Source organism: Bidens hawaiensis, unplaced genomic scaffold, assembly GCF_021521415.1.
Source record: "Bidens hawaiensis isolate Kalapana, Puna unplaced genomic scaffold, B.hawaiensis_p1.1 tig00033656_1, whole genome shotgun sequence".
In the NCBI taxonomy this organism is placed as follows: domain Eukaryota; kingdom Viridiplantae; phylum Streptophyta; class Magnoliopsida; order Asterales; family Asteraceae; genus Bidens; species Bidens hawaiensis.
The window spans coordinates 1333-23253 of NW_027495792.1; the positions used below are offsets into that span (position 1 = coordinate 1333).

Here is a 21921-nt window from a genome sequence, read left to right on the forward strand (position 1 = left end):
GATAGTTTTTTGTTTCCTGGGCAAACCCGTCCGGAACCTGTAGTCTCGGAGGGTATGTTCGCGATAGGTAACTGAATTTTGGTTTAGCCAAGGATTATTCCTTATGTATTCTTGTCAGTTAACATCTTTTATGATGCAGCTTTCGGTCGCAAGAGGAAGGAAACGTCGCCCAGCCACATTCCATTAAAGGTGGTTAGTGGAAAACAGGGAATGGATCTTCCTCCTCTCTCTCCCCCGAAGGCGAAGAGGGTTCGCCTTAGTGACCGCGTTGCGGCCCGTGCCAAAGGTAACCCATATACTTATGAATCCGTGCTTGCTGTTCAGTTGCTTACTTGGTTGTTTATTCTTGTGCAGCCCCTGTCATTCTCTTGGACTCTCCCCCCTCTAAGGGTGATTTTGGTCCGCGGTCTGCTACGGGTAAGGAGCAGAATAAGGAGGATTCAACCTCTTCTAGAGTCTAAGGGTTGGAGTCACCGCCTTTGCCTCTTGCCCATGAGGAACCTGCCGAGTGGGCGATAGTACCCTCTCCGCCTCCTCATGAATCTAAGAGGGAAAAGGGAGTCCGCGTTACGTCGGGTGGTGTTACTCGGTACGTCCCTGAATGGAATCTGAACCCTTCCTCGCGGTTTTCTGATGAGGAAGTGTGTTTTGATTTCCTTCATGAGGCCGTGCCTCCTGCGGAACGCGCGTACCAGCGGAACCTGTCCCGGGTAACTGTTGGCAATTCGTATATATATCATTTGGCCAACCTGGTTTCTACAACCCAGGAGATATACCGGGACTGGAACTTCATGGGGCGGAACTGGGGTTCTCAGGAGAACGTGTTGGAAGAGCTCCGGGCTGAGAAGGAAAAATACCGGATCGAGGCTAACACCTCGAAACGGCATTTAAGAGATTCTGAATGGGCTCTTGAACAAGAGAGGGAGCGGCAAGCTGCTGCTACCAAGGATTGGGAAGAGGCGTGCCGGTGGCAAAATGCTGCACTTGAGGCCGCGCGCACTCTGACCCGGGCGTGGGAAGCTGAGCTTGCTAAGGCGGAGGAAGCTAAGCAAGATATTGAAGCTCGCCTTGCAGCTCAGGAAGAAACTATTAATGCCTTTCGAGCTACAGCTGCTAAAAGGGATCAACTGATTGAAGATTTAATCAGGGAAAACTCCAAGTATATTGGTGAGCGGGACACTCCGAAGTTGAGTGCTGAAGGAGCTTCCTCTGACTGTGACTGGTTGATGCGTGAAGGTCTTCCCAAGGTATGGGTTCCTCCGCCCTTATTATGACTTGTGAATTTGCATTGCTGACTTTTGAATTATTTTCACAGGTTATTTCCCGTATTCATAGGGGAAATGAACTAGGAGACTACCTTGCTGATCTTCTATGCGCATCAAGTGACTCGGGCCGCAAGGCGGGTTTCCAGGAGGGAATAACCTTTGCTCAGGAAGGCCGTCCCATTTAAGATTTTGACCTTCACGGGGTGGATGTGGATGGGCAGTATGATGCGCGAATGGATGCTTTCGATCAACTGCATTTTCCCCTCCAGGACGCTATCCAAGATTTTGCTAGAGCATCGGATGGTGTCCAACAACTCCGTGACCATCTTCGTGAAGAATAGTTTTCTTGTATATAATTTCTCTTGTTCCTGTAATCCCTTTTTTGAGTGTATGTATGACATGGATTTTATATTTTGTCTTGTATTACAATATAAATGTGTGCGAGCTAAATCCGTCATGTATCCAAAATATAGGATTAGGATAAGTCTGGCACGCAGGCCTATCCGCACAGGGACAACCAACTTAAAAATAACTATGCATAACTGTGTTTGCATTAATTGTGAATTCGAAACTAAATTTGGTGCGCAGACTGAAAGAAAACAAGGCGCGTAGGCCAATGTAGAGGCACGCAGGCCTAAGAAGAGAGTACGTATTTTAAATGTAGCATCTTCTCAATTGTGCGACGTTCCAAGTTCTTGGAATGGGCGTTCCATCTAACTTTGAGTTTGTAGGCACCCTTCCCCAGAATTTCGTCCACTTCATAGAGGCCTTCCCATGTGGGAGCTAATTTTTTGGGTAGCTCGGTATTCGATGCCTCATTGTTCCGGAAGACGTCGTCTCCTATATGGAATGCGTAAATTTTGACCCCTACGTCATAGTATTTATGGAGCTGGCTCTTGTATTTACTTTCACGTATAGTTGGCAGCTCACGTCTTTCCTCCAGGAGGTCTAAGTTCATCCTGAGTTCTCTTTCGTTGTCCTCTATTAAGAGGATTCTTGTGGATGGGAGGCCAATTTTGGCAGGAATCATTGCTTCTGTGCCATATGTCAAGTTGAATGGTGTTTCTGAGTTGCTGGTTTTTTTACTAGTACGATGCTCCCATAGTACATGAGGCAACTCATCGACCCATCCTGTTATTTTGGTTCCCAATCTGGCTTTGATGCCTTCTTTGATGCTGCGATTGGCTCGCTCCACTTGCCCATTAGCCTGGGGGTGGGCAACCGATGCGAACACTTGTTTGATTTGCAACTCAGATAACCATTCTTGGAGGTGTTTGTCAACGAACTTAGTACCGTTGTTGCTGACCAATGTCTGGGGGAGGCCAAAACGACAAATAATGTATTCCCACAGGAATTTCTTCACGTTTGCTGCCGTTATATGGGCCAATGGTTTAGCCTCCACCCACTTTGTGAAGTAATCTATAGCGACTAGTAGGAACTTTACTCGTCCTGGAGCCTCGGGGAATGGTCCCATGATGTCTATGGCCCACTTCTGGAAAAGGCCAAGCTCCGGTGACTAGGATGAGTTTGTTCTAGGGTCGCAATGCTCGCGGTGCATGCCTTTGACAGGCATCACATTTTTGGATCACTTTGAGTGCGTCCATATGCATGCCTGGCCAGTAGTACCCCGTGTTCATAACTTTCCCCACTACCATCCTTGGCCCAGCGTGCAATCCGCAGATGCCCTCGTGGATTTCTCTGATTACATAATTGGCGTCTTCGGCGTCTACACACCTGAGCAACGGACCAGGGAAAGATTTTCGGAATAGGATTCCGTCATGAACTTGATAGCATAATGCCTTGTGGCGGATCTTTCGGGCTTCTGCCTTATTTTCCGGGAGGATGCCGGAGGACAGGTAGGCGAGGATTGGTTCCATCCAGGATGTTGTTCCGGCTTGAATGTCCAAAACTTGATACTGAGGGACAGATGGAGCATCCCGAACTTCAATTCTGACGTCTCTGCCCATGTGTTCGAAGCTGGTGGATGCCAGTTTGCTCAAGGCATCCACGGGTCGATTCTCGCTTCTTTTGATGTGCACCACTTTACATGCAGTGAACTGCTGCAAAAGGTCTTTGGCTTGGGACAGATACGAGGCCATGACCTCGTTCTTTGCTTCGTATGTCCCCGAGACCTGTCCTGCAATAAGCATAGAGTCAACCCGGGCTTCTAGAAATTTCACGCCCAGCTTTTTTGCAATCCGCAACCCGGCCAGGAATGCTCGTATTCAGCTTCATTGTTTGTACTTTTGAAGTTTAACTTGATGACATAAGTGAATTCTTGGCCATCTGGGTTAATCAGTTTCAGACCCGCACCCGATCCCTCCCCGCTTGAAGCTCCATCCGTAAATAGAGTCCACTGTTGACTTTCATCAGAAGGGATTGGGGGTTGTTGTTCTAGCAGGCATTCCTGGACTTTTCCTGCGGGTACTTCTATGATGAAATCTGCCAAAATTTGGCCTTTGATCGCGGGTCTAGGCTTGTACTCGATGGAGTGTTCGCCTAATTTGATTGCCCACTTGGCCAATCTTCCGGATAACTCAGGTTTGGCCAATACATTCTTCAGCTTGTAGTCTGTCAAACTTGTATTGGGTGACCTTGAAAGTACCATTTTAGTCTCCGTGCCGCATATACTAAGCGCTAGTACCAGCTTTTCAAGGATCGAGTACCGAGTTTCAGCATCCGCTAGCGTTCTACTAACGTAGTATATCGGTGTTTGGACGGCTTTTCGATCTGTTAGGAGGACTGCTTCAATTGCAATATCCGAAGCGGATAGATACAAAATGAGAGATTCCCTATCTCGGGGTGCAGTCAGTATTAGAAGCTCCACGAGGCACTTTTTTACTTCTAGGAACGCCGCCTCTGCTTCCGTTGTCCATTTGAAATGTGCCTTTTTCAGGCAATTTCGCAATGTTGACACGAATGGGTAAGATTTAGCCGCATGATTTGCCAAAAATCTGTTTAGGGCCACTAAACTTCCATTCAATGTTTGGACTTCTTTTAGTGAAGACGGGGAGGGCGTCCGGGCGATGGCTTGTACCTTCTCCGGGTTTGCTTTGAATCCCTCCCCGGTGACAATTACCCCCAAAAACTTTCCTTCTTTCATGCCGAATGAGCATTTTGAACGGTTAAGTTTCATATTGATTTTCCTGAGTGTGGAGAAGACGTCTTCGATGTCTTGAAGCATTTGGTCTTCCTCCACACTCTTGATGACTGACGAGTGACTCGTAGGGAAGCTGTTAAGCGAGTTAAAAGATACAAATGTATTTGCTTAACCAACTTAATTTCATGGAATTAGTTGACTATGGTTATTCATATGTTTGCAGGTAGGAGGAGGTAGAGGATGAAATTACAAGAACGTGGGCGAAAACGGCGAAGAAAACAGAGTTGAAACGAGAAAGATATGAAGAAAACAAGAAATTGAGGAAGAGCTCCACCGTGGTCCACGGTGTTGAACGTGGGCCACGGTCAAACAGGCACCAAAATCAACAGAATACACCCTACCGTGGCATTCCGATCACCGTAACTGGACCGTGGCCCACGGTTCGACACGTGACTGCTGAGTTTGGGCCACTTTTTAGGCCGTTTTTTGGTGTCTTTTCACATACCTTTCAATTTGGGACGGCTTAGAGGCGATTTTTGAAGACAATAATCATATTTTGGGTGTTTGTACTCATTTGTTTATGTTTGGGATTGATATAAACAAGACACCTTATGCATCAATGATCTATCGAGCTATGAGTGGCTAGTTCTATGGTATTCCTCTCGGGATGTAAGGCTAATCGCAAAACACTTTTGTTTATTGTTCTTGAACTTGGATTGATTATCTAAATGTTATGTTAGTATAGTCATGATGTTTGTGTGATTGTTTGTAGCTTGTCTTTATCGCTTATATCTAGTTTTGAACCATGTGTTCTTGGTGTCGTTAACCGAGATTTAGTGGAAGGAATTAGGGATAATCGTATTGATTGATTGTTGAGTAACAACCTCGCATTCTAGGAATCCGAGTACTTAGTTCTTGTTAATCACAAAAAATTGCATGTACTCAAAACCGAGATATTATGGTTTATCCATCGAATGTTAACAAGAGTGTTGAGTAATAACCCGAACCCCGAGAGGAATGCTTGTTTAATTATTCGTTTACAACTTTCGTGTTAGTTTATTTTAGATAAAAAATCAAATCAAAACCAACTTGGAAATTACTGTTTCATCATTTACATTTATATTAGTTAATCGTTGAGCTACCTATTAATACACTTTCCACAAACTCCTCGTGTTCGATACCCACTTACCACTATCTATTTAGTAGTATTTGGTTTATTTTTGCGCGAGTCTTCGACCTCGTCTAGGCGAAGATATCTGCATTCTTGATTAGCAACTGCTTCAGAAAAATGCGCACCGTTTCTGAAACGGTGGCCCCGATTGTAACGGTTTGTTCTAGATATTATGGGTTAACGATAAATTTTTTGGGTTCTATCTGCAGTGCTTTCTTGGGTACCTTCGTGGGCTTTGATCCATCTGTAGCGTAGCAATGTTTGTTGACTCGGATGATTGCCACTCCTGTTCTTGTGGGGGCACCCACTACACCATGTGCTGTGGAAGGATTGGCGCTGAAGTCACCGATCACTTCTCGCCCCAAGATTATATCATGTTTGGATCTTGCGGTTAGGACGAGGAATTCGACATCTTCGGTCCTTGAGTGGATCCCGTCACTCAGCGTGACAGGGAATGTTATGACCCCTTTAGGGTGCATAACCTCGTAACCAAATCCAGAAACTAGGGTGTGCACAGGTTTCAACTTAGCCTTGTCTTCTTCGTCTAACTGCTCAAAACATTGCTCGTACATTATGTCAGATGTACTTCTAGTGTCAAAGAAGATGTATTGAGATCGGTAATGACCGAAAAAAGCCGTAACAATTTGAGGTTGCTTCATGCATGGCCCTCCTCTCATCTTTGGAAAAATTACGGGCTCGTTTTTCCATTCGTCTTCATTTGCTTCCCTCCGCTTGAACTTTCGAGAGGGTCCTCCTTGGATCACGTGTACATTCAAGTCTTTGATCTGTTTTCGTGGGGGACCCTTATCAGCGGGAGCTGCGTTCTTTCGTGGACCCTGTCGCACATTTTTAAGCAGATGATCAAGCTTCCCAGACTTGATAGCAGACTCGATCTCATTTTTCAAGCTTATGCACTCATTCGTGTCATGGTCGATGTCCTCGTGGAACATGCAATGCTTGTTCGGATTCAGGTTTACCCGCTTGACCAGTGGTTGAGGTTTCCTGAACTCGATATTTTTTGTTGTTAAGATCTCAGACGGGGTCTTCTTTAAGGGTGTCCAATGTTGTCGGTCGGACTTGCCCGCTACTCTATCCTTCTGCTTCTGCCCGATCAGTGATCTGGCATCAAACTGTTTGGAAGAGCTTTCTGGGGGTTGTATCCTTGACCATATTGAACCCTTCTCTTCTTTTTTCGACTGGGTGTTTCGCGGCTCGTTTATTGCTTGCTGTTTTGGCGCTTCTCGCCCCAGCAACTTTTCTGTGGCTGCGAAGACTTTAGCCGCGGACATGATCGCGTCCCAAGCTTGGGGCATGCCATCCCGGCCTGTTAAGCATCTGACCATTTCTGGGCTTCTTGCGTTTACTTGGAACGCTCCCCGCAGCATGTCTTCACTAATTCCACCAATGTTCAAGCTTTCATTGTTGAACCTGGTGATGAAGTTTTCTAGTGATTCATTGTCTCGTCGGATAACAATCAGGATTTCCGATGCATCTCTGGTATGTTTACACTACTGACTAAAATGCTGCGAGAACTTTGCTACCAGGTCATTCCAGCTGCTGATTTGACCGTCTGGTAGTTTTTTCAAACCATTCTCTGGCTGCTCCTGTTAGTGTCAATGCGAACATGTGACACTAATAGGGCAGGGTCCATCCGCTTACACCCAAACCGCTGTGAAGTTCAATAGGTGATCCTGTGGATCGGTCATCCCATTATACTTTCCCAGATTTCTCGGGATCTTGATGTTAGTCGGGAAGGGGACGGTTGCTATCCGCGGAATGAACTTTGATTTTTCCGCGAATGCAGCGGGACGGTATGGTATGGTAAATTCTTCTTCCGCGTCACTGAAGTACTCAGCATGCTTGACTAACGGCTTGGGACGGCTGGAGGTTTCCCTACCATAGTCCCAACTACCATCACTTGCGTAATCTTCCTCTTGACACGTTTCCTTCTGTCGAGTATCACGTGGAGTTCTGTGGGATAGAGTACGCTGGGTGTGATAGCTTCTTTCGCGGCTCTTAGCCAGTGAACGACCAGCTGATCGGGAGTTGTCTTCCAACTCTAGATCCTGAGTGCGTCGTACTGGTGGTGGAAATGGAGATGGTGAGTCGTATGTCAGCGTCCTGGCTTGGACCTGATCACTCCTCACTCTTCGCTCGTACTCCTCTTTTAGCCAATGCTTCTCCTGTTGGTACCATTCTTCTGGGGTGAGAATGTTTTTACCAGATCTGGCCTGGTAAGTTCTTGTTTCGTCCCCGTCAAACCTGGGAAACTCTCCAGCTCCGTCTTCCAGAGCCGGGGTTTGAGTGGTCCGTTGGATCTCAGTGACTTTGCGCCTCGAGAAATCTCCGGCTCGGTCTTCCCGGACCGGGGTTTTGGAGTTTCTGCGAGGTGCAAAGTCTTCAAACCTTGGAACTTCTCCGGTTCTATTTTCGAAAACCAGAGTTCTTATGTTCCGGCGAAGTTCCTCCGACACTTGTCCTTCGTGGACTGATTCGACCAGAATTTCAGTACGACGGAGTCTTGCCGGAGTAGCAGAAGGCTGTTGGTTCTGACTCATTTTCAAATCACAGTGAATCGAAAAAAAACCCGTAAAAAACCGTGTATCTAGCTAAAACCGGATGGCGCCAATGAAGAAACACTAGATCGAACCGGGTAGCCCAATCGAGTATTTCCCCAGATGTGAGTATACTAAAATGATGAGAACAGATCCAAGCTGATATTTGCACAACAGAACACCGTTGAGTCTCGTTACGGGAAGTACAGAGTGCGGGTTCTTCCCGTAACCACCCTCCGGCGTGAGAATAAGCACCGTGCTTTGATCGGAATAAAGGTAAAGTACTATATGTAATTGCTTAAGGCTTGAGAGTGTGAATAAATACCTTGAAGAGATGATCTTCCTATTTATAGCCGAAGGTGGAGGGAAGGTGATTGGTGGAGTTGTCACTATCAAGTTATTCCTTCTCTACCTGAATGGACACGTGTCGGGCGCTTATTAGATGCGACAGCCTGGACTCGTTTATGGTGTAGCCATTATCCCTGCACGTCGTGGGATGGCCATTACGTGTCCAGGTGTCTTCTTTCCATTGGCCGATGTCACTGTCAGTCAGTTTTAAGGGAATCTTCTAGAAATAGTTTGTTACAACTGCTCTTTCATATCACATGGGGATCATATGTGTGATGAGTCCCTTAAGTTGTTTCGTGGATTCCTTCCGCGGATGCTTGTGTGACCATCCGCAGGTTATGGCGGAGCTCCATGAAGTATCTTGGATTGTGGATGGTTTTACCAGTCCACATTCCTTATGCGGATTTTGTCAATCTGCGAGTTGGTTGATAGATCCGTTGGATGCGGATATCTTTGACGATCCGCGGGTCGGATAAGGGATCCGCGGGTAATTTTGCTACCCTCCCTCTATATATGTTTATGCAAGTTTGAAATTATATAAGTTTCTAATATATTTGGCTTGAGCGGCATGAACTCAAAAACTCATTTTTCAAAGAACATATGCGAGTAACACGATGCGATTATTATAATTGATACATTTTATATTTCTTGAAAAAAGATAGTATAGTTTATCTTTTTTAAAATCATATGCCATTTTATTTTACAACTAAAGACAAAATGCATAGAACTATCGATGTTTGTACATTTTGATAAATTATATTTGACATCCACGTTCAAATTTCTTATTGAATAATATGGATTCAAATATGTAAACGAATATTTCAATCAACTAAACCAACTTTTGAAAGATAATTTTATTGAAAATACTCCACTTATACTTGCCCATCTTAAACAAGGATTTTTATATAAAACTTTTGATATGGAGAATGGAAAACGTTTATAGTAAGAAAGATAGCGATGTGAAAACTCTTAAAAAATAAAAAATCATAAGGCTGGTAATTTTTGACACAGACATGCTAACATGACACGATATAGATATTAACAAGTTTGGGTTTGACTTAACAGACTCCGTGTCTTAAGCAAGTTGACGTGTTTAAATTTGTGTCTTAACAAGTTAAACACTTGTTTATATCTTTTATTTAAAAACTTTATATATTATTAAAGTATGTGTATTATTGAAGAGTTTTATGGATTTTTGTTTCAAATATGTTAAGAATTATCATATTGAGGCTATGTATATACGTATTTATTAAAATTTTTACGAACTTTTAGCAATTTTTGTTTTAATATGTATGCATTATTTATTGTGTCCTTAAACATGTTTCTAAGCAAGTCGTTTCGTGTTAACCTGCTTCTAAACATGTTTGTGTTCGTGTAGAAACATAAGAACTTGTTTTATTACATCAAATTTAAGGTTCTAACAAATTAGATTATTTTGAAGGTGTTATTGTTGGGAATTCCTGAGTCGGCCCGTGACTTGGTGCGTGGGGCAGCTAGGATATTAACTTGGTGTGCAAGTTAATGATTAAATAATATTAATCAATTTATGGATGATTATCTAGTTTCCTATTTGATGCATGTTAGGAAAATGATTATTATGGAATTGATTAATTAGAATCCCGATTATAGTGTAACGTGTTAGGTTAGCTATAAATACCGTGTTTAGGTATGGGACAACTAGTATCAAGTTTTTGAGTCAGATTTCTTGATCAATAAAGTTTGGGTGTTAGCCAAATATTGTTTCGTTGTTCTCGTTCATAACGCGTTGATTACCAATTAGGTAATCAACGCGTTATGAACGAGAACAACGAAACAATATTTGGCTAACACCCAAACTTTATTGATCAAGAAATCTGACTCAAAAACTTGATACTAGTTGTCCCATACCTAAACATGGTAATTACCCAATAATTAACTCATACATTCCCTGTATTTGAAAATTGTTTTTTTATGAAAAGTTTTACAATAAATAATATTAATATGAAAACACTTGTAAAAAAAAATTCTGAGAGATTGGATACTATTATAGTTTATTCATATTATCTTATAGACAATGTATTATGTTTATTAAAGCCAACTATCTATAACTTACATATGTAGGTCTCGAATTAAATTATGAATCAAGAGTGTATTTACCAATTACCATACCCCTAACACCTGCATCTTGGTGGTACATCATGCTTAATTCCATTGATCATACGTAGTGGAGTGTTTTGGGATCCAAAACACCCCCTATACTGTCCCAATCGAAGTCTGGGGTTGGAGAGTTTTGTACACAACGTTGTGAGGGAGAGGGGAAAATGTAATGATTGTAGGAGAGTTTTGAGGCTTTTTTTTACCATTAGACTACTTTTTGTTAAACTCTTCATTGTTGATCGGGACGTCACGTGTCACACAACGGCCCTATGTGAAGAGTTTTGACTATGCATGTTCTTATACAATATCAGTAATAATGACAAAATTGCCCTTGCTTATGCAGTCATGCTACTCCATGACCCCATTTGCATCTGTTGGGCCTACTGATAGAAACAACTTAACTGACATTTTCAAATTCATACACACCCACAAGACCCCTTTTCACAATGCTCACTCACACCTCCTCAAACACGCCAAAATAAGTAATTTTTATGCATTTTAGCACCCAAATTTCATTCTACTAATGTGAGGTCAGTAAGCTAAAAATCATCTTTTTTATTGAAGTGGGTGTCTTGGAATTTGACTTATTTATGCGTTTTGACCTCTCAAAAACACTTTCTTGATGAAATCTTGAAAAAAGTTTGAACCTTTTTTAGTTCTTGAAGCATTTTAATCTGCTAAAATGCGTTTGATTATCAAACAAAGTTATGTTTCACCTCCTGCCCATCATCCTTCCAGCAACTCCACTATGTTTTTTGCTAAAAATGTTGTGATAATAATAGTAGTTATGTTCTTGATTTGTGGTGTGCTTCACTTTCTTGTGAGATTTATCATGAACAAGATAAGGTTATCCTCAAATTATTCTCATAATCAATCCACAAGATTTCAAGAAAGTGGTGATGGTGATGGTGATAGTGTTGCTGAAGCTGCAGTTTTTCAAAGACAGTTGCAGCAGCTCTTCAACTTGCATGATTCTGGCTTAGATCAATCCACCATTGATGCTCTCCCAGTGTTCACTTACAAAGAGTTATTAGGGTTTAAAGAACACCATCATTGTGCTGTTTGCCTTTGTGAGTTTACAGAACATGACAGTTTGAGGCTGCTTCCTGTATGCAGCCATGCTTTCCACACTCATTGCATTGACACTTGGCTGCTCTCAAACTCAACTTGTCCTTTATGCAGAGGGAGCCTTTTTACACCAGGGTTTTCAGTTATCAACCCAGTCTTTGACTTTGACTTTGACCATGTTCATTCAAGGGAAGAGGAGGATGAGGTTTTAAGCAACACCCATGATGAGGTTTCTGGTAATATCAGCCAATCTGAGAGGGTGTATCCTGTTAGACTTGGGAAACTTAGATCCATTGATGGTGAAAAAGAAGATAAACAAGAGGTGGGCCAGACTAGCAATGGGAATCTTGATGAAAGAAGGTGTTACTCAATGGGATCTTATGAGTATGTGGTGGCAAACTCGGATTTACAAGTGGCATTTTGGGCTGATAAGGGTAGGATTGGAAATAGTGATTTGAGAATTGAGAAAGATAAGGTGAAGGGGAATAATAATAATAATAATAATAATAATAATAATAATAATAATAATAATAATAATAATAATAATAATAATAATAATAATAATAGTTCCATTGATGAGGGTAGAAATGGTAAGAAAATTAGTAATGGAAGTAAAGATGAGAGCTTTTCTGTTTCCAAGATTTGGCTTTGGTCCAAGAAAGGTGATCATAAATTTCAAGATTCTTCGACACACATATGGTCATATCCTCTCTCAATGTAAACTCAAATTATATGACTTTGCTTGTATTTTCTTTTTCTTGATTTATCAAAGATTTGGAAACCCATGAGTAGATTAAACTTTACTTATTATTATTGTTATTTATTTTGATTATTTGTTTCATTCAATAAAGAGTCGTGTTTACATCGAAATGAAAGGCAAACAGGCAACAAACTAGGTCGCTAACTCTTTTAAGTGTGCTACTATGGTGACTTGAATTTCATGTGGTACTATTTCAACATGTGAAGACCACTTAACATCTTTTGGGAATTACGAGGACAATTAACAAAGGTGGGATCCATATAAAGATGAGTGGCATTCATGAACAAAGAGTTGACATAAGAGTAGTACTCAATACTCATGGCTTGTGGGGTAATCATATATTGGTTGAAAGAAATTCTTCAACCACTGGCTTTTATATTGTACCCAAAAAATATTAACTTTGTCTCCTGCTTTCTTCATCACTCAATTACTTGCTAAAGCATCACTAACAAAAAACTAAAAGCATCAAACAACATTATGCCTCTTGGAACATGTAATTTGTGTAGACATTAGATTACTTGTTTCTAAAGGTGGCCTTATTGTCAATCATTTGTGGACTTACAGTTTTAAAATCATCTAGTATATATACAACGATATGTGGATGGAGATATGGTCTACGGTTACTCGTTTTAGTGTTAGGACCAAATCCATCATAGGTGTTGAGATACCACCACAACTAATTCTGATTGTTTAAGGTCGCGTTACTTGTAAGTTCTTAGATACTTAGAACTTATCAAACACTTTATAAGAAAAGATCTTGAGGGTTTCTTTACTGAATCCGGTACAAAGCTGTATTCGTGGTTTCTTTAAGCAATGCAACAACATGATTTACCAGCAACTTTCGTTATAATTTTAATACAGTTATACAGCATATATAATGTTGGCTGAACAATTAATATATAAACTCAGGTAGTTGGCAGAGTTTTGAATAAGTTCTTATTCATTCAGATTATTTGGTTATTTTGGCCTTAAATAATTACTTTAGGTATAAGAAAATTGATTCTAACTATCAGATTTCATTTTCTTCAACTATTTGGATCTTGAAAAAGAAGATAACAGATAAATAAAACAAGATAAAAGGTAAAAAATAATTAACAAACAAAGAAGTGAAGGTCACAAGACATTCTTCATCCCACATGCACATTTTTATTTCATTTGGATTTTAAAAATAAGCCACTCACTTCACTCATGTAAATATATCACCCTAAAATATTATTTCTCTGAATTATTGATTGGCCTACCAATGTTATATTTGGCCATATTGAAGTCTTGAAATAATCATTTTAGGGTATTCTTTTTTATATGCATATATTTTCAAACAGTTTGTTAAAACAACTTGTTATCCTCCCAACTTGCCCTTTTCTGATTGTTATTACTCTTATGGTTGTTGCTTTGAATCTTTTAGCCACATTTTGCACCGGTTTGCTATATAATGTACCCGTCATCGTACACCATACACGCGCTTAAGAGCATGTTTAGGATTGAGTTTGAAAAATACTTATTGGCTTATTGGTTTTTTTAAAAAGCCGTTCTGAAAAGTCAGAATTTGAGACTTTTGAAAAACTGTTTTTCAGCCCTTTCAAAAATCTAAAACAAGAAAGTTTTTTGTGATTGCTAAACACATTTTAATTTATTGGCTTTTTGAAAACACTAATAAGCCAATAAACATTTTTCAAACACAATCCCAAACATGCTATAATATCATATTAACATGCATAAACTAAGAAACAACATTTTTTTCTTAAGGAATTTCATATGCACTTGTTATAACATAGCAGCTTCTTACAGATTATACCCCCTCCAATGCTGCACCATATACTGATATATAATATAGGTTCTGTAAAGCCACTACTATACTCTTACAACATTGCAAATTCACTCATCACAATGAAATAATTCCCATTCCCAATACCCATCTTTTATCACGTAAACCGATCAATCACCACGAGCCAAACCACGAGAACGTGACCGAACCCTACCACGATGATCATAAACTGAATTCCCATGATCTAACGGCTTTATGACCATTGTTTCTGCCCGTTCCTGAACCGGCCCGAATACAATCTCATTGGTTTCTTCTGTACTTTGTTCATAGTAAGTTTCTGGTACGGAAGAATAATATCTGTTGTGATGCTGCTGCTGATGTGGCGGGGGTAGTTGTTGTTGCTGTTGTTGCTGATAATTGTGGTCCCACCCGCTGTAAAGATGGCGACTTTGACGAAACTGTTGTATTTTCTCAGCATCGTTTGTCATAAACGGGTATGTTTTTTTCAGGGTCGGGGTTCGGGTTTCTATGGATGGGGGAGGCTCGTCTCCGTCTGGGATCACGTAGCTATCTTGAGCGGGCCATGGGTTTGACCTGTATTTGTGGTCTTGGTGAAATGGTGGTTGGTTTTGGTACTGGTAGTTACGTTGTTTCTTTTTGAACCCCGGGAAGATATTTGACAAGATTTCAGAGAATGATGACGTGGCATTGGCCGTGAGTTTCCAGAGAGATGCAATGAAACCTTCTTCTTGTTTTTCCGGCTCGTTCTCTGGCGGGATCAGTGGCGGCCTTAGTGATGTTCTCTGGTATGGCGGTGTTGGAGCAATGTTTGGTTTCATTGGTGTCTGAGGTTCATCCTGCAAGAAATTAATAATTAGAATTGAAGATCTAATGACAAAATGCTACTTTTAACATCAAAATGAGAGTGTTGACCTTTGAAGTCAAACATAGATACTTTCAACTTCAAAAATGACATGGTTTTTCAAACTTAAAGATACCAAATGCTACGTATACCAACCTTATAACAGGTAACAAAAACAGGAAGATATTGGTGGCAAATAATCAAAGAAGTCAAACAAAAAATGACATTTGAACAAATGCTATCTCTGACCCCAAAGAAAGTCAAGAACCTAAGACTTACCGTTTGATTGGAAATCATGCTACCAACTCTGCGTTGCAGCAACGCAAGCATGTAACCAAAGAAGCCTGCTGCAACCAAAACTGCAATCCCTGCAGCATTTTCACAATGTGTAGTAAATTATTAGTTAAAACAACTACCATTAAACATGCAACATGTCAAACATTGAAAAGGATATGAATTTACCGATAGGGAAACCGCTTCCATACTGATAAGCACAATCATCAAACGGTAGCTGAATCTCACGGATTGCTTGGTTTCCTCTGTCTATAACAAGAAGAGAACAACTACTTCCAATGTAGACAACATCAAAATCATTTGAAAACCTTGCATCTTCACTTGGCCCGTCTACGTGGCCCCCACGGCCCGATTTCCCACCTCCCGCAATGGTCGTCACCCCTATAATACCAAAACAATAATAATCACTCATTTTTCTTCATCCGAACGCTCAAAAGTAGTTCTCATAATGCAATAAGTCATTTTATTACCTGCGTCACTAATTTTCCTAATTGCCATGTTGTCGGTATCAGCAATGTATATGTTTCCTTTGTCATCAACCGTAAGGCCTTTCGGGTGGTTCATTTTAGCTTCTCTAAGCCTGCCGTCTATATGCCCGGAATACCCGTCAGCCGACCCAGCAACCAATTTGGGTCTAGTATCTGAAAATTCCCAGAAAATGGTATATAAGCAAACGGGTATCATAACTAACTAACTAACTAACTTGCAGAGAGACAGAGATGAAGAGATCTTGTAGAGATTGCTGTTAGCAGAATCAAGAAGCAGAAGGTCTCCATTAGGCAAAAGCTCAAGAGCATGAGGCTCAATCCCAAGCTTACTTCCATCAAAAACCGTATCAACACTATACCCACTCTCGAATTTCATCAATGGCCGCTCGGTAATTGCTAAAAAAAAAAAAAACGATTCATGAATTGCAGCATTTAATAAAAGCCAGAAAGAAAGAAGATGATTAGATTAGATTGGATACATGATGTTTTGGTGGTTTTGATTTTGAGTAGAGAGGAGGCCCATTTGGTGAAACCAGAAGCAGCATTTGAGAAAAGCCCATTCACAACTACCCCTGCAACACACAATTACAATTACAATTACAATTACAATTACAATTACAATTGCAGATCCGATATTAATAAAATGAAATGAAATGTAGTCTAGACACTGACTTGCAGGTGGAGCAGCAGATGATACACCCAGTAACAGCAAAACAACCAAGAAGAAGAAGAAGAAGGTTTTGGTTTTAGCCATTGTTTATGAACAACAGAATGACAGCTGCATTACATTATTATTATTATTATTATTATTATTATTATTATAGATGAATGAATCAAGTGAAGAAAGTTGAAAGAAACCCTAATGAAAAAGGAGGAGTGGGGTTTTTGGGATGTGTGTGTGTGTGTGTGTGTGTGTGTGAAAAATTATTAAAGGATAGAAGAGAAGGGGCGAAAGACAGAAATAAAGTTGTATTGTAGTCCAGTAATAAATCAATTAATTATATTGTTTTGAGCTCTTTTCAAAAATTCACTGTTGACCGTTCATAACCGGCTCGTTATGATCTTAGAATCGATTAACTGGAATCATCATAGCAGATTGGTTATGGTCATCCATAAACCGACATCTCGGGTATGATTGTGTTTTGCGTAAAAACCATCCTATGCACGCCCTTACGACATACATTTACACAACAATAGATTATACAAGTTTGTATAGAGCTCTAGTATGGTGGTAAAATGTTTCCCCACTATTTTAGAGCTTGTATTGGATATGTTAGTTTGCCGTTAAAAGCTATGTTTATTTATAGTATTTTCACATGATTTTGTTTGGGTTATAAAAGGAATGGAATCTTGTTGAATTGTGTTTTAGGTACAAGTTTTCTTTCTTTTATCACTTGAATAAAATGTACTACTTGCTTTAATCAAATAGAAAAAAAATATAAGGTTGTTCATAGTTCCATTAGACTAGTATATTTATCATTTATGTTATGATTGTTCCCACAAATGTTTAAAAATAATTATAAAAAAAAGTATAAAGTGATAATAATTTTTGTGGTTCTCCTTTATTTTTTTTAAAGCAAAATCATATCTAGTATTTAATGCCACTGGTATATCTGTATTTTCAATTATTTCCAACTAGGTTAGGCCATTATGTAACCCTTTTTAATATTGGTGAATTTAATTTAGCTTAGTTCAGCAACATTTCTAAAACAAAATCCAAATATATAATATTTTGAATTGTGTTGTGTATCCACCCAAAATCCCAAATAGCACAGGTAATTGCAAGGAAACAATATATATTACAACCTGCTAACACAAATATGAATGTTTTTTTCTTTTTTTAATTTCAATCCAATATGGCTGATCATGGAGAGAGACGTCGCCCTCCCGCCCCTCTCAGAGTCGGCTCTGGGCGATGTGTATACATACATTTATCAAAGGAGGAGGTAAATAAATTCTTGCATTATACATACGTAACGTATATGATATGTCACCTTCTATGGCTGCGAAAAGATTAAGCATAAATGATAGGGGTCCATTCAATAATATAAAAGTAAAAGAGTTACATCTATGCAAGTTTTTATTGTCATTTTTTTATTAACTCAAAATAGCATCTATTAACTCACGTACGTGTTCATACGTTCGTTGCAAATCATATTTATATACAAAATAAAAAGTACGTGTAAGAGTTTAAAATAAACTGGATTGGTACGGTAACTCATTTTGTATCACGTACGTTCTTTCTCCCTTCAAATCTCCGATGATCTTGATATCAATACGTATGCAAGTAGCAAATAAACTGAATTGGTTTACGTACCAGTGGCCAATTGGTTCACGTACTAGTGGCCGGTGGGACTATATGATTAATAACTTATTGGACCTATATATTAAACATAAATATAAAGGTTTCCAACAAAACCTCTATATATTTTAAACGGGTATAAAATTCCAAAATACCCGTATCTATACCAGTACTCGTAAGTACCGAATACTGAAATCCTAAATTCTTGCTACCGGTATTCGTACCAAATATGCTAAATCGATGCAGGTACTGGTATGGTAGAGGCGCCACTCCTCTTTTTGCATCCCTTGAGCAAAAATCCATGAACTAAATCAAACCTAAAAGCATGAATTTCAAGTAAATCCCACTTAGCAAATCCAATTTGTAAAACCTAGGATGTTAGATGGAGCTTCGTAGCGGTCTGGTTATTTCGCCGTTTATGGTTTAACGTTAGGTTTTTTTGATTACATACCATACATTAGATAATATTAAGTTAATATAGTAGCATAATAACATCGACACTTGATGGTGGTTAGTTATTCACAATGTCACATAGCATTATGTCTATCGTCTTCCCAACATAGTAGCAATAATTTGGACAAAAACAATAATGTCCATGTATCAAATATCAATTATAATCAATGGTGAAGTTAAAAGAAAATAATATTTATGACAAATAAAACGAATGTTGCACATAACTGAAGGGGTATGCACCCGCCTTAACATCGAGCGGGGCGGGTCAACCCACAAGATATAGACAAGAGGCTTGAAATCAGGATGTCATGAAGACACAAAGCCAAAACCTATGCGCGTGGCGCATATCACATATGCTCACGCATCACATATGCTCACGCATATCACATATGCTCACGCATATCACATATGCTCACGCATCACATATGCTCACGCATATCACATCTGCGCGTGGCGCATATCACATATGCTCACGCATATTACATATGCTTACGCATCACATGCTCACGCATATCACATCTGCGCGTGAGAATAAAGAGAAGACCTTGCGCATCCCCGGGATAGGCGCATAAAGGACAACACAACAAATGAGACAATAGTCTAATCCAAATCAGGATAAGGACAACCATGATTGTACTCATCAGACAACCTTCCAGAAGGTATCTTTTAAGGAATAAAGAATGTGCTGATGTTGACAGCTGCCAATGAAGAGTGGACAACTCAGCAAAACCCATGTGCCACCACGTGATGGCACATGGGTCAGGTAAAATACCTTGGTCAGAGAATAATCAATGAAAAAGCACCAGGTGTCCTAAGTACACGTGGCGCGAAGCAATAGGAGGAGGCCAAAAAGGCCCTAATTGGGTCTGAGCCCAATCATTGGAAACCCTAATACTATAAATACCACACCACCTCCACAGTTGGGGTCAAGCAAGAAATATATTCTGAATCCTTTACTCATTTTCACATTCTTATCTTCTCCTGCAATATCTTATTCTCACACCGGAGGGTTAGCCCAAAGAGGACCCCTCTGTCCCTTTCTGAGGGGTAAGCTCACGGTGCTGTTTGTTTTGTAGGTGGAAGAACTCGTATCTCGGAAAACCATCGGTGATATAGCACACTCATACCCGAGGAACGTAGATCGAATACAAGTAAGTCGATCCACGCTTCTTCATTGGCGCCATCACCTGTTACAACGGCAACAAAACCACTATTTCATCAGTTTTCTCTCTGAAAATCTTCACCATGGTTTCCGGTGTTCGAAACAATGATCAAGTTCTGGAGGATAATGAGCTTGAGGATGTTAATGAGGGACATCAGGTTCTGAGGGCGCCGCGTGACACTGCGCGCACCACCAGTAACCATCCCTTCAACACAACACCTCATAGCCAGACTGAAACTCCTCCAGACGATCTCACGTTCCAAAATCTAACTGGTACAAAACAAAAAGGACCAATGGGTCCGGAAGTTGAAACCAATGACCCTAAAGAATGGCTCATAAACGAACAACGGCGTTTAATGGACAAATACAATGAGCTGGTAAAACACAAAAAGTTAGCCGACTTAACACAAAGGCTCGCATTTGATAAACAAACCATTCAGGGAACAACAAAAAAGGCGCGCGCGCCGGAAGACGGTCATTCTGTTCACACCGAACACGCTGATATTAGTGATGAGGAAGAGGTGCACAGCATGAGGAAGACACGAGATACTCATGCGGGAGGTTCACAGCTTCGCGCACACATGAACATAGCACCTGGAGCCAAAGCTAATATGGATCTATACACACCATACAACCCACAAGCGAAAGAGCAAGTGGACGTAACCACACCATATAGGCCAGCCATCTTGGTGAAACATTCAAAATTCACTGAGCGCATTGCGAAGGCTCCCATTCAACACAAAACCAAGATGCCAAGTGGTTTAGGCAAGTACGATGGTACAATAGATCCAGATGATTTCTTACAAGGTTTTTACAACACTGGAAACCTAGAAAGCTGGACGATGCCAACATGGTGTCACATGTTTGCTCGCTGCCTCACGGGCGCAGCGCGCGTTTGGTTCGAAAGCTTGCCGACAGGACAAATCGATGGGTTCGAAGAGCTATTGGAAAAGTTCCAGGCTCACTTTGTACAGCAGCGCAGACACACGCGCGACCCCGATGACATCATGCACTGCGTGCGCAGGAATGATGAAACCATTGAGGACTACATAACTCGTTTCAATCAGGAATCTCTTGCAATTGGAGGCAGCACTGAACAACTCTTGCGCGTTGCCTTTATACAGGGTGCGCGCAGTGATCAACTCCGCAGAGCTCTCGTGAGCAGAGAAGGCATGCCAACCACTTGGGCTAAGCTTATGGAAGCATCGCGAGTCTTCGCGCGAAATGAAAAACAAATTACCCAAGACAGAGCAAGAGATAGAGGGCATCAAATAAAAGCACCACGCAACAATGAAAGGAGGGGCAAACAAAACTCCGTATGGTCCAGGTTGCAACAAACCAATTATTCTCCCGCAGAAAAGCAAGCACAACAAAGTTCACCCCAGCCCCAAAAAGACATTCTTAATCGCGGAGAGGGTGACAAGAAGGAAGGCGGCAGAGAGCCTAATAGACCTCTACCAAGAATATGGACTCCCCTCACCAAAACGCCTTCGCAAGTGTTAAGCACAGAGAATGTCCAGTTTAAAAGCCCCAGGCCATTACTCCATAAGGGACCACAAAACAGTGGCAAATATTGTGAGTTTCACAAATCCACAGGGCACAACACCGATGCATGCCACCATTTGAAGGATGCGATCGAAAAAGATGTGAAATCAGGCAAGTTGGCTCACCTAGTAAAAAACCCAAGACCAGAGAACGAACAACCAGACGGAGCCTCAGCCAGTAAAAAATTCAAAAGAATCTGTGTAGCTGAAGGAGAAAGGCAAGGGCAAAGATCGAGGAAGAGAAGCGCGCAAATCCAAGGGGATTGGCGCGAGCAACAAGTAATCTTTTCAAGAATCAGAGGAGGCCTGTCTATCAGCAGTCCTCTAGTCATCACTGCACACATCGCTCATTATGAGGTGTCAAGAGTCCTGGTGGACACCGGTAGTGAGTCAGACATCATGTATGAGCAATGTTTCAGGAAGTTGGATCCGGAGGACCAAGCAAGGCTCGAAGTTGTGAGTGCACCAATCTCAGGTGTCTCAAACGAAATTATTCACCCCCTAGGTAAGATACAATTCGAACTAACTATGGGGGATGAGAAGCACAAGCGAGCTGAAATTGTCAACTTTCTGGTCTTGCCCACCACTTCATGCCATAGTATGATCTTGGGTAGAGGAACGATTGCCCAATTCAACGCCATACCGTCA

The 21921-nt window shown here is 40.9% G+C and overlaps 1 protein-coding gene and 1 pseudogene across 1 annotated transcript; one reads left to right on the plus strand and one right to left on the minus strand.

Annotated features, from left to right (window-relative positions):
- The first annotated feature begins 11230 nt into the window (after positions 1-11230).
- Positions 11231-12365, plus strand: LOC143585254 (RING-H2 finger protein ATL46 pseudogene; annotated as a pseudogene).
- A 1740-nt stretch (positions 12366-14105) lies between these two features.
- On the minus strand, positions 14106-16202 carry LOC143585255 (uncharacterized). The gene is made up of 4 exons (XM_077067076.1): positions 15795-16202; positions 15493-15705; positions 15310-15398; positions 14106-15025 (listed from the first exon to the last, which is right to left on the minus strand). The coding sequence occupies exons 1-4, from the start codon at positions 16006-16008 to the stop codon at positions 14339-14341; spliced, it is 1203 nt and encodes a 400-aa protein (XP_076923191.1). The 5' UTR covers positions 16009-16202; the 3' UTR covers positions 14106-14338.
- Positions 16203-21921: the final 5719 nt, after the last annotated feature.

What these genes read in the sequence shown, in the direction of transcription:
- LOC143585255 (XM_077067076.1), bottom strand. Translation starts at nt 16,008, where the DNA reads ATGATACCCGTTTGCTTATATACCATTTTCTGGGAATTTTCAGATACT. An exon ending in TAGGAAAATTAGTGACGCAG is followed by an intron (nt 15,706 to 15,794) that starts GTAATAAAATGA and finishes TTGGTATTATAG; the next exon opens with GGGTGACGACCATTGCGGGA. An exon ending in TGGAAGCGGTTTCCCTATCG is followed by an intron (nt 15,399 to 15,492) that starts GTAAATTCATAT and finishes AAAATGCTGCAG; the next exon opens with GGATTGCAGTTTTGGTTGCA.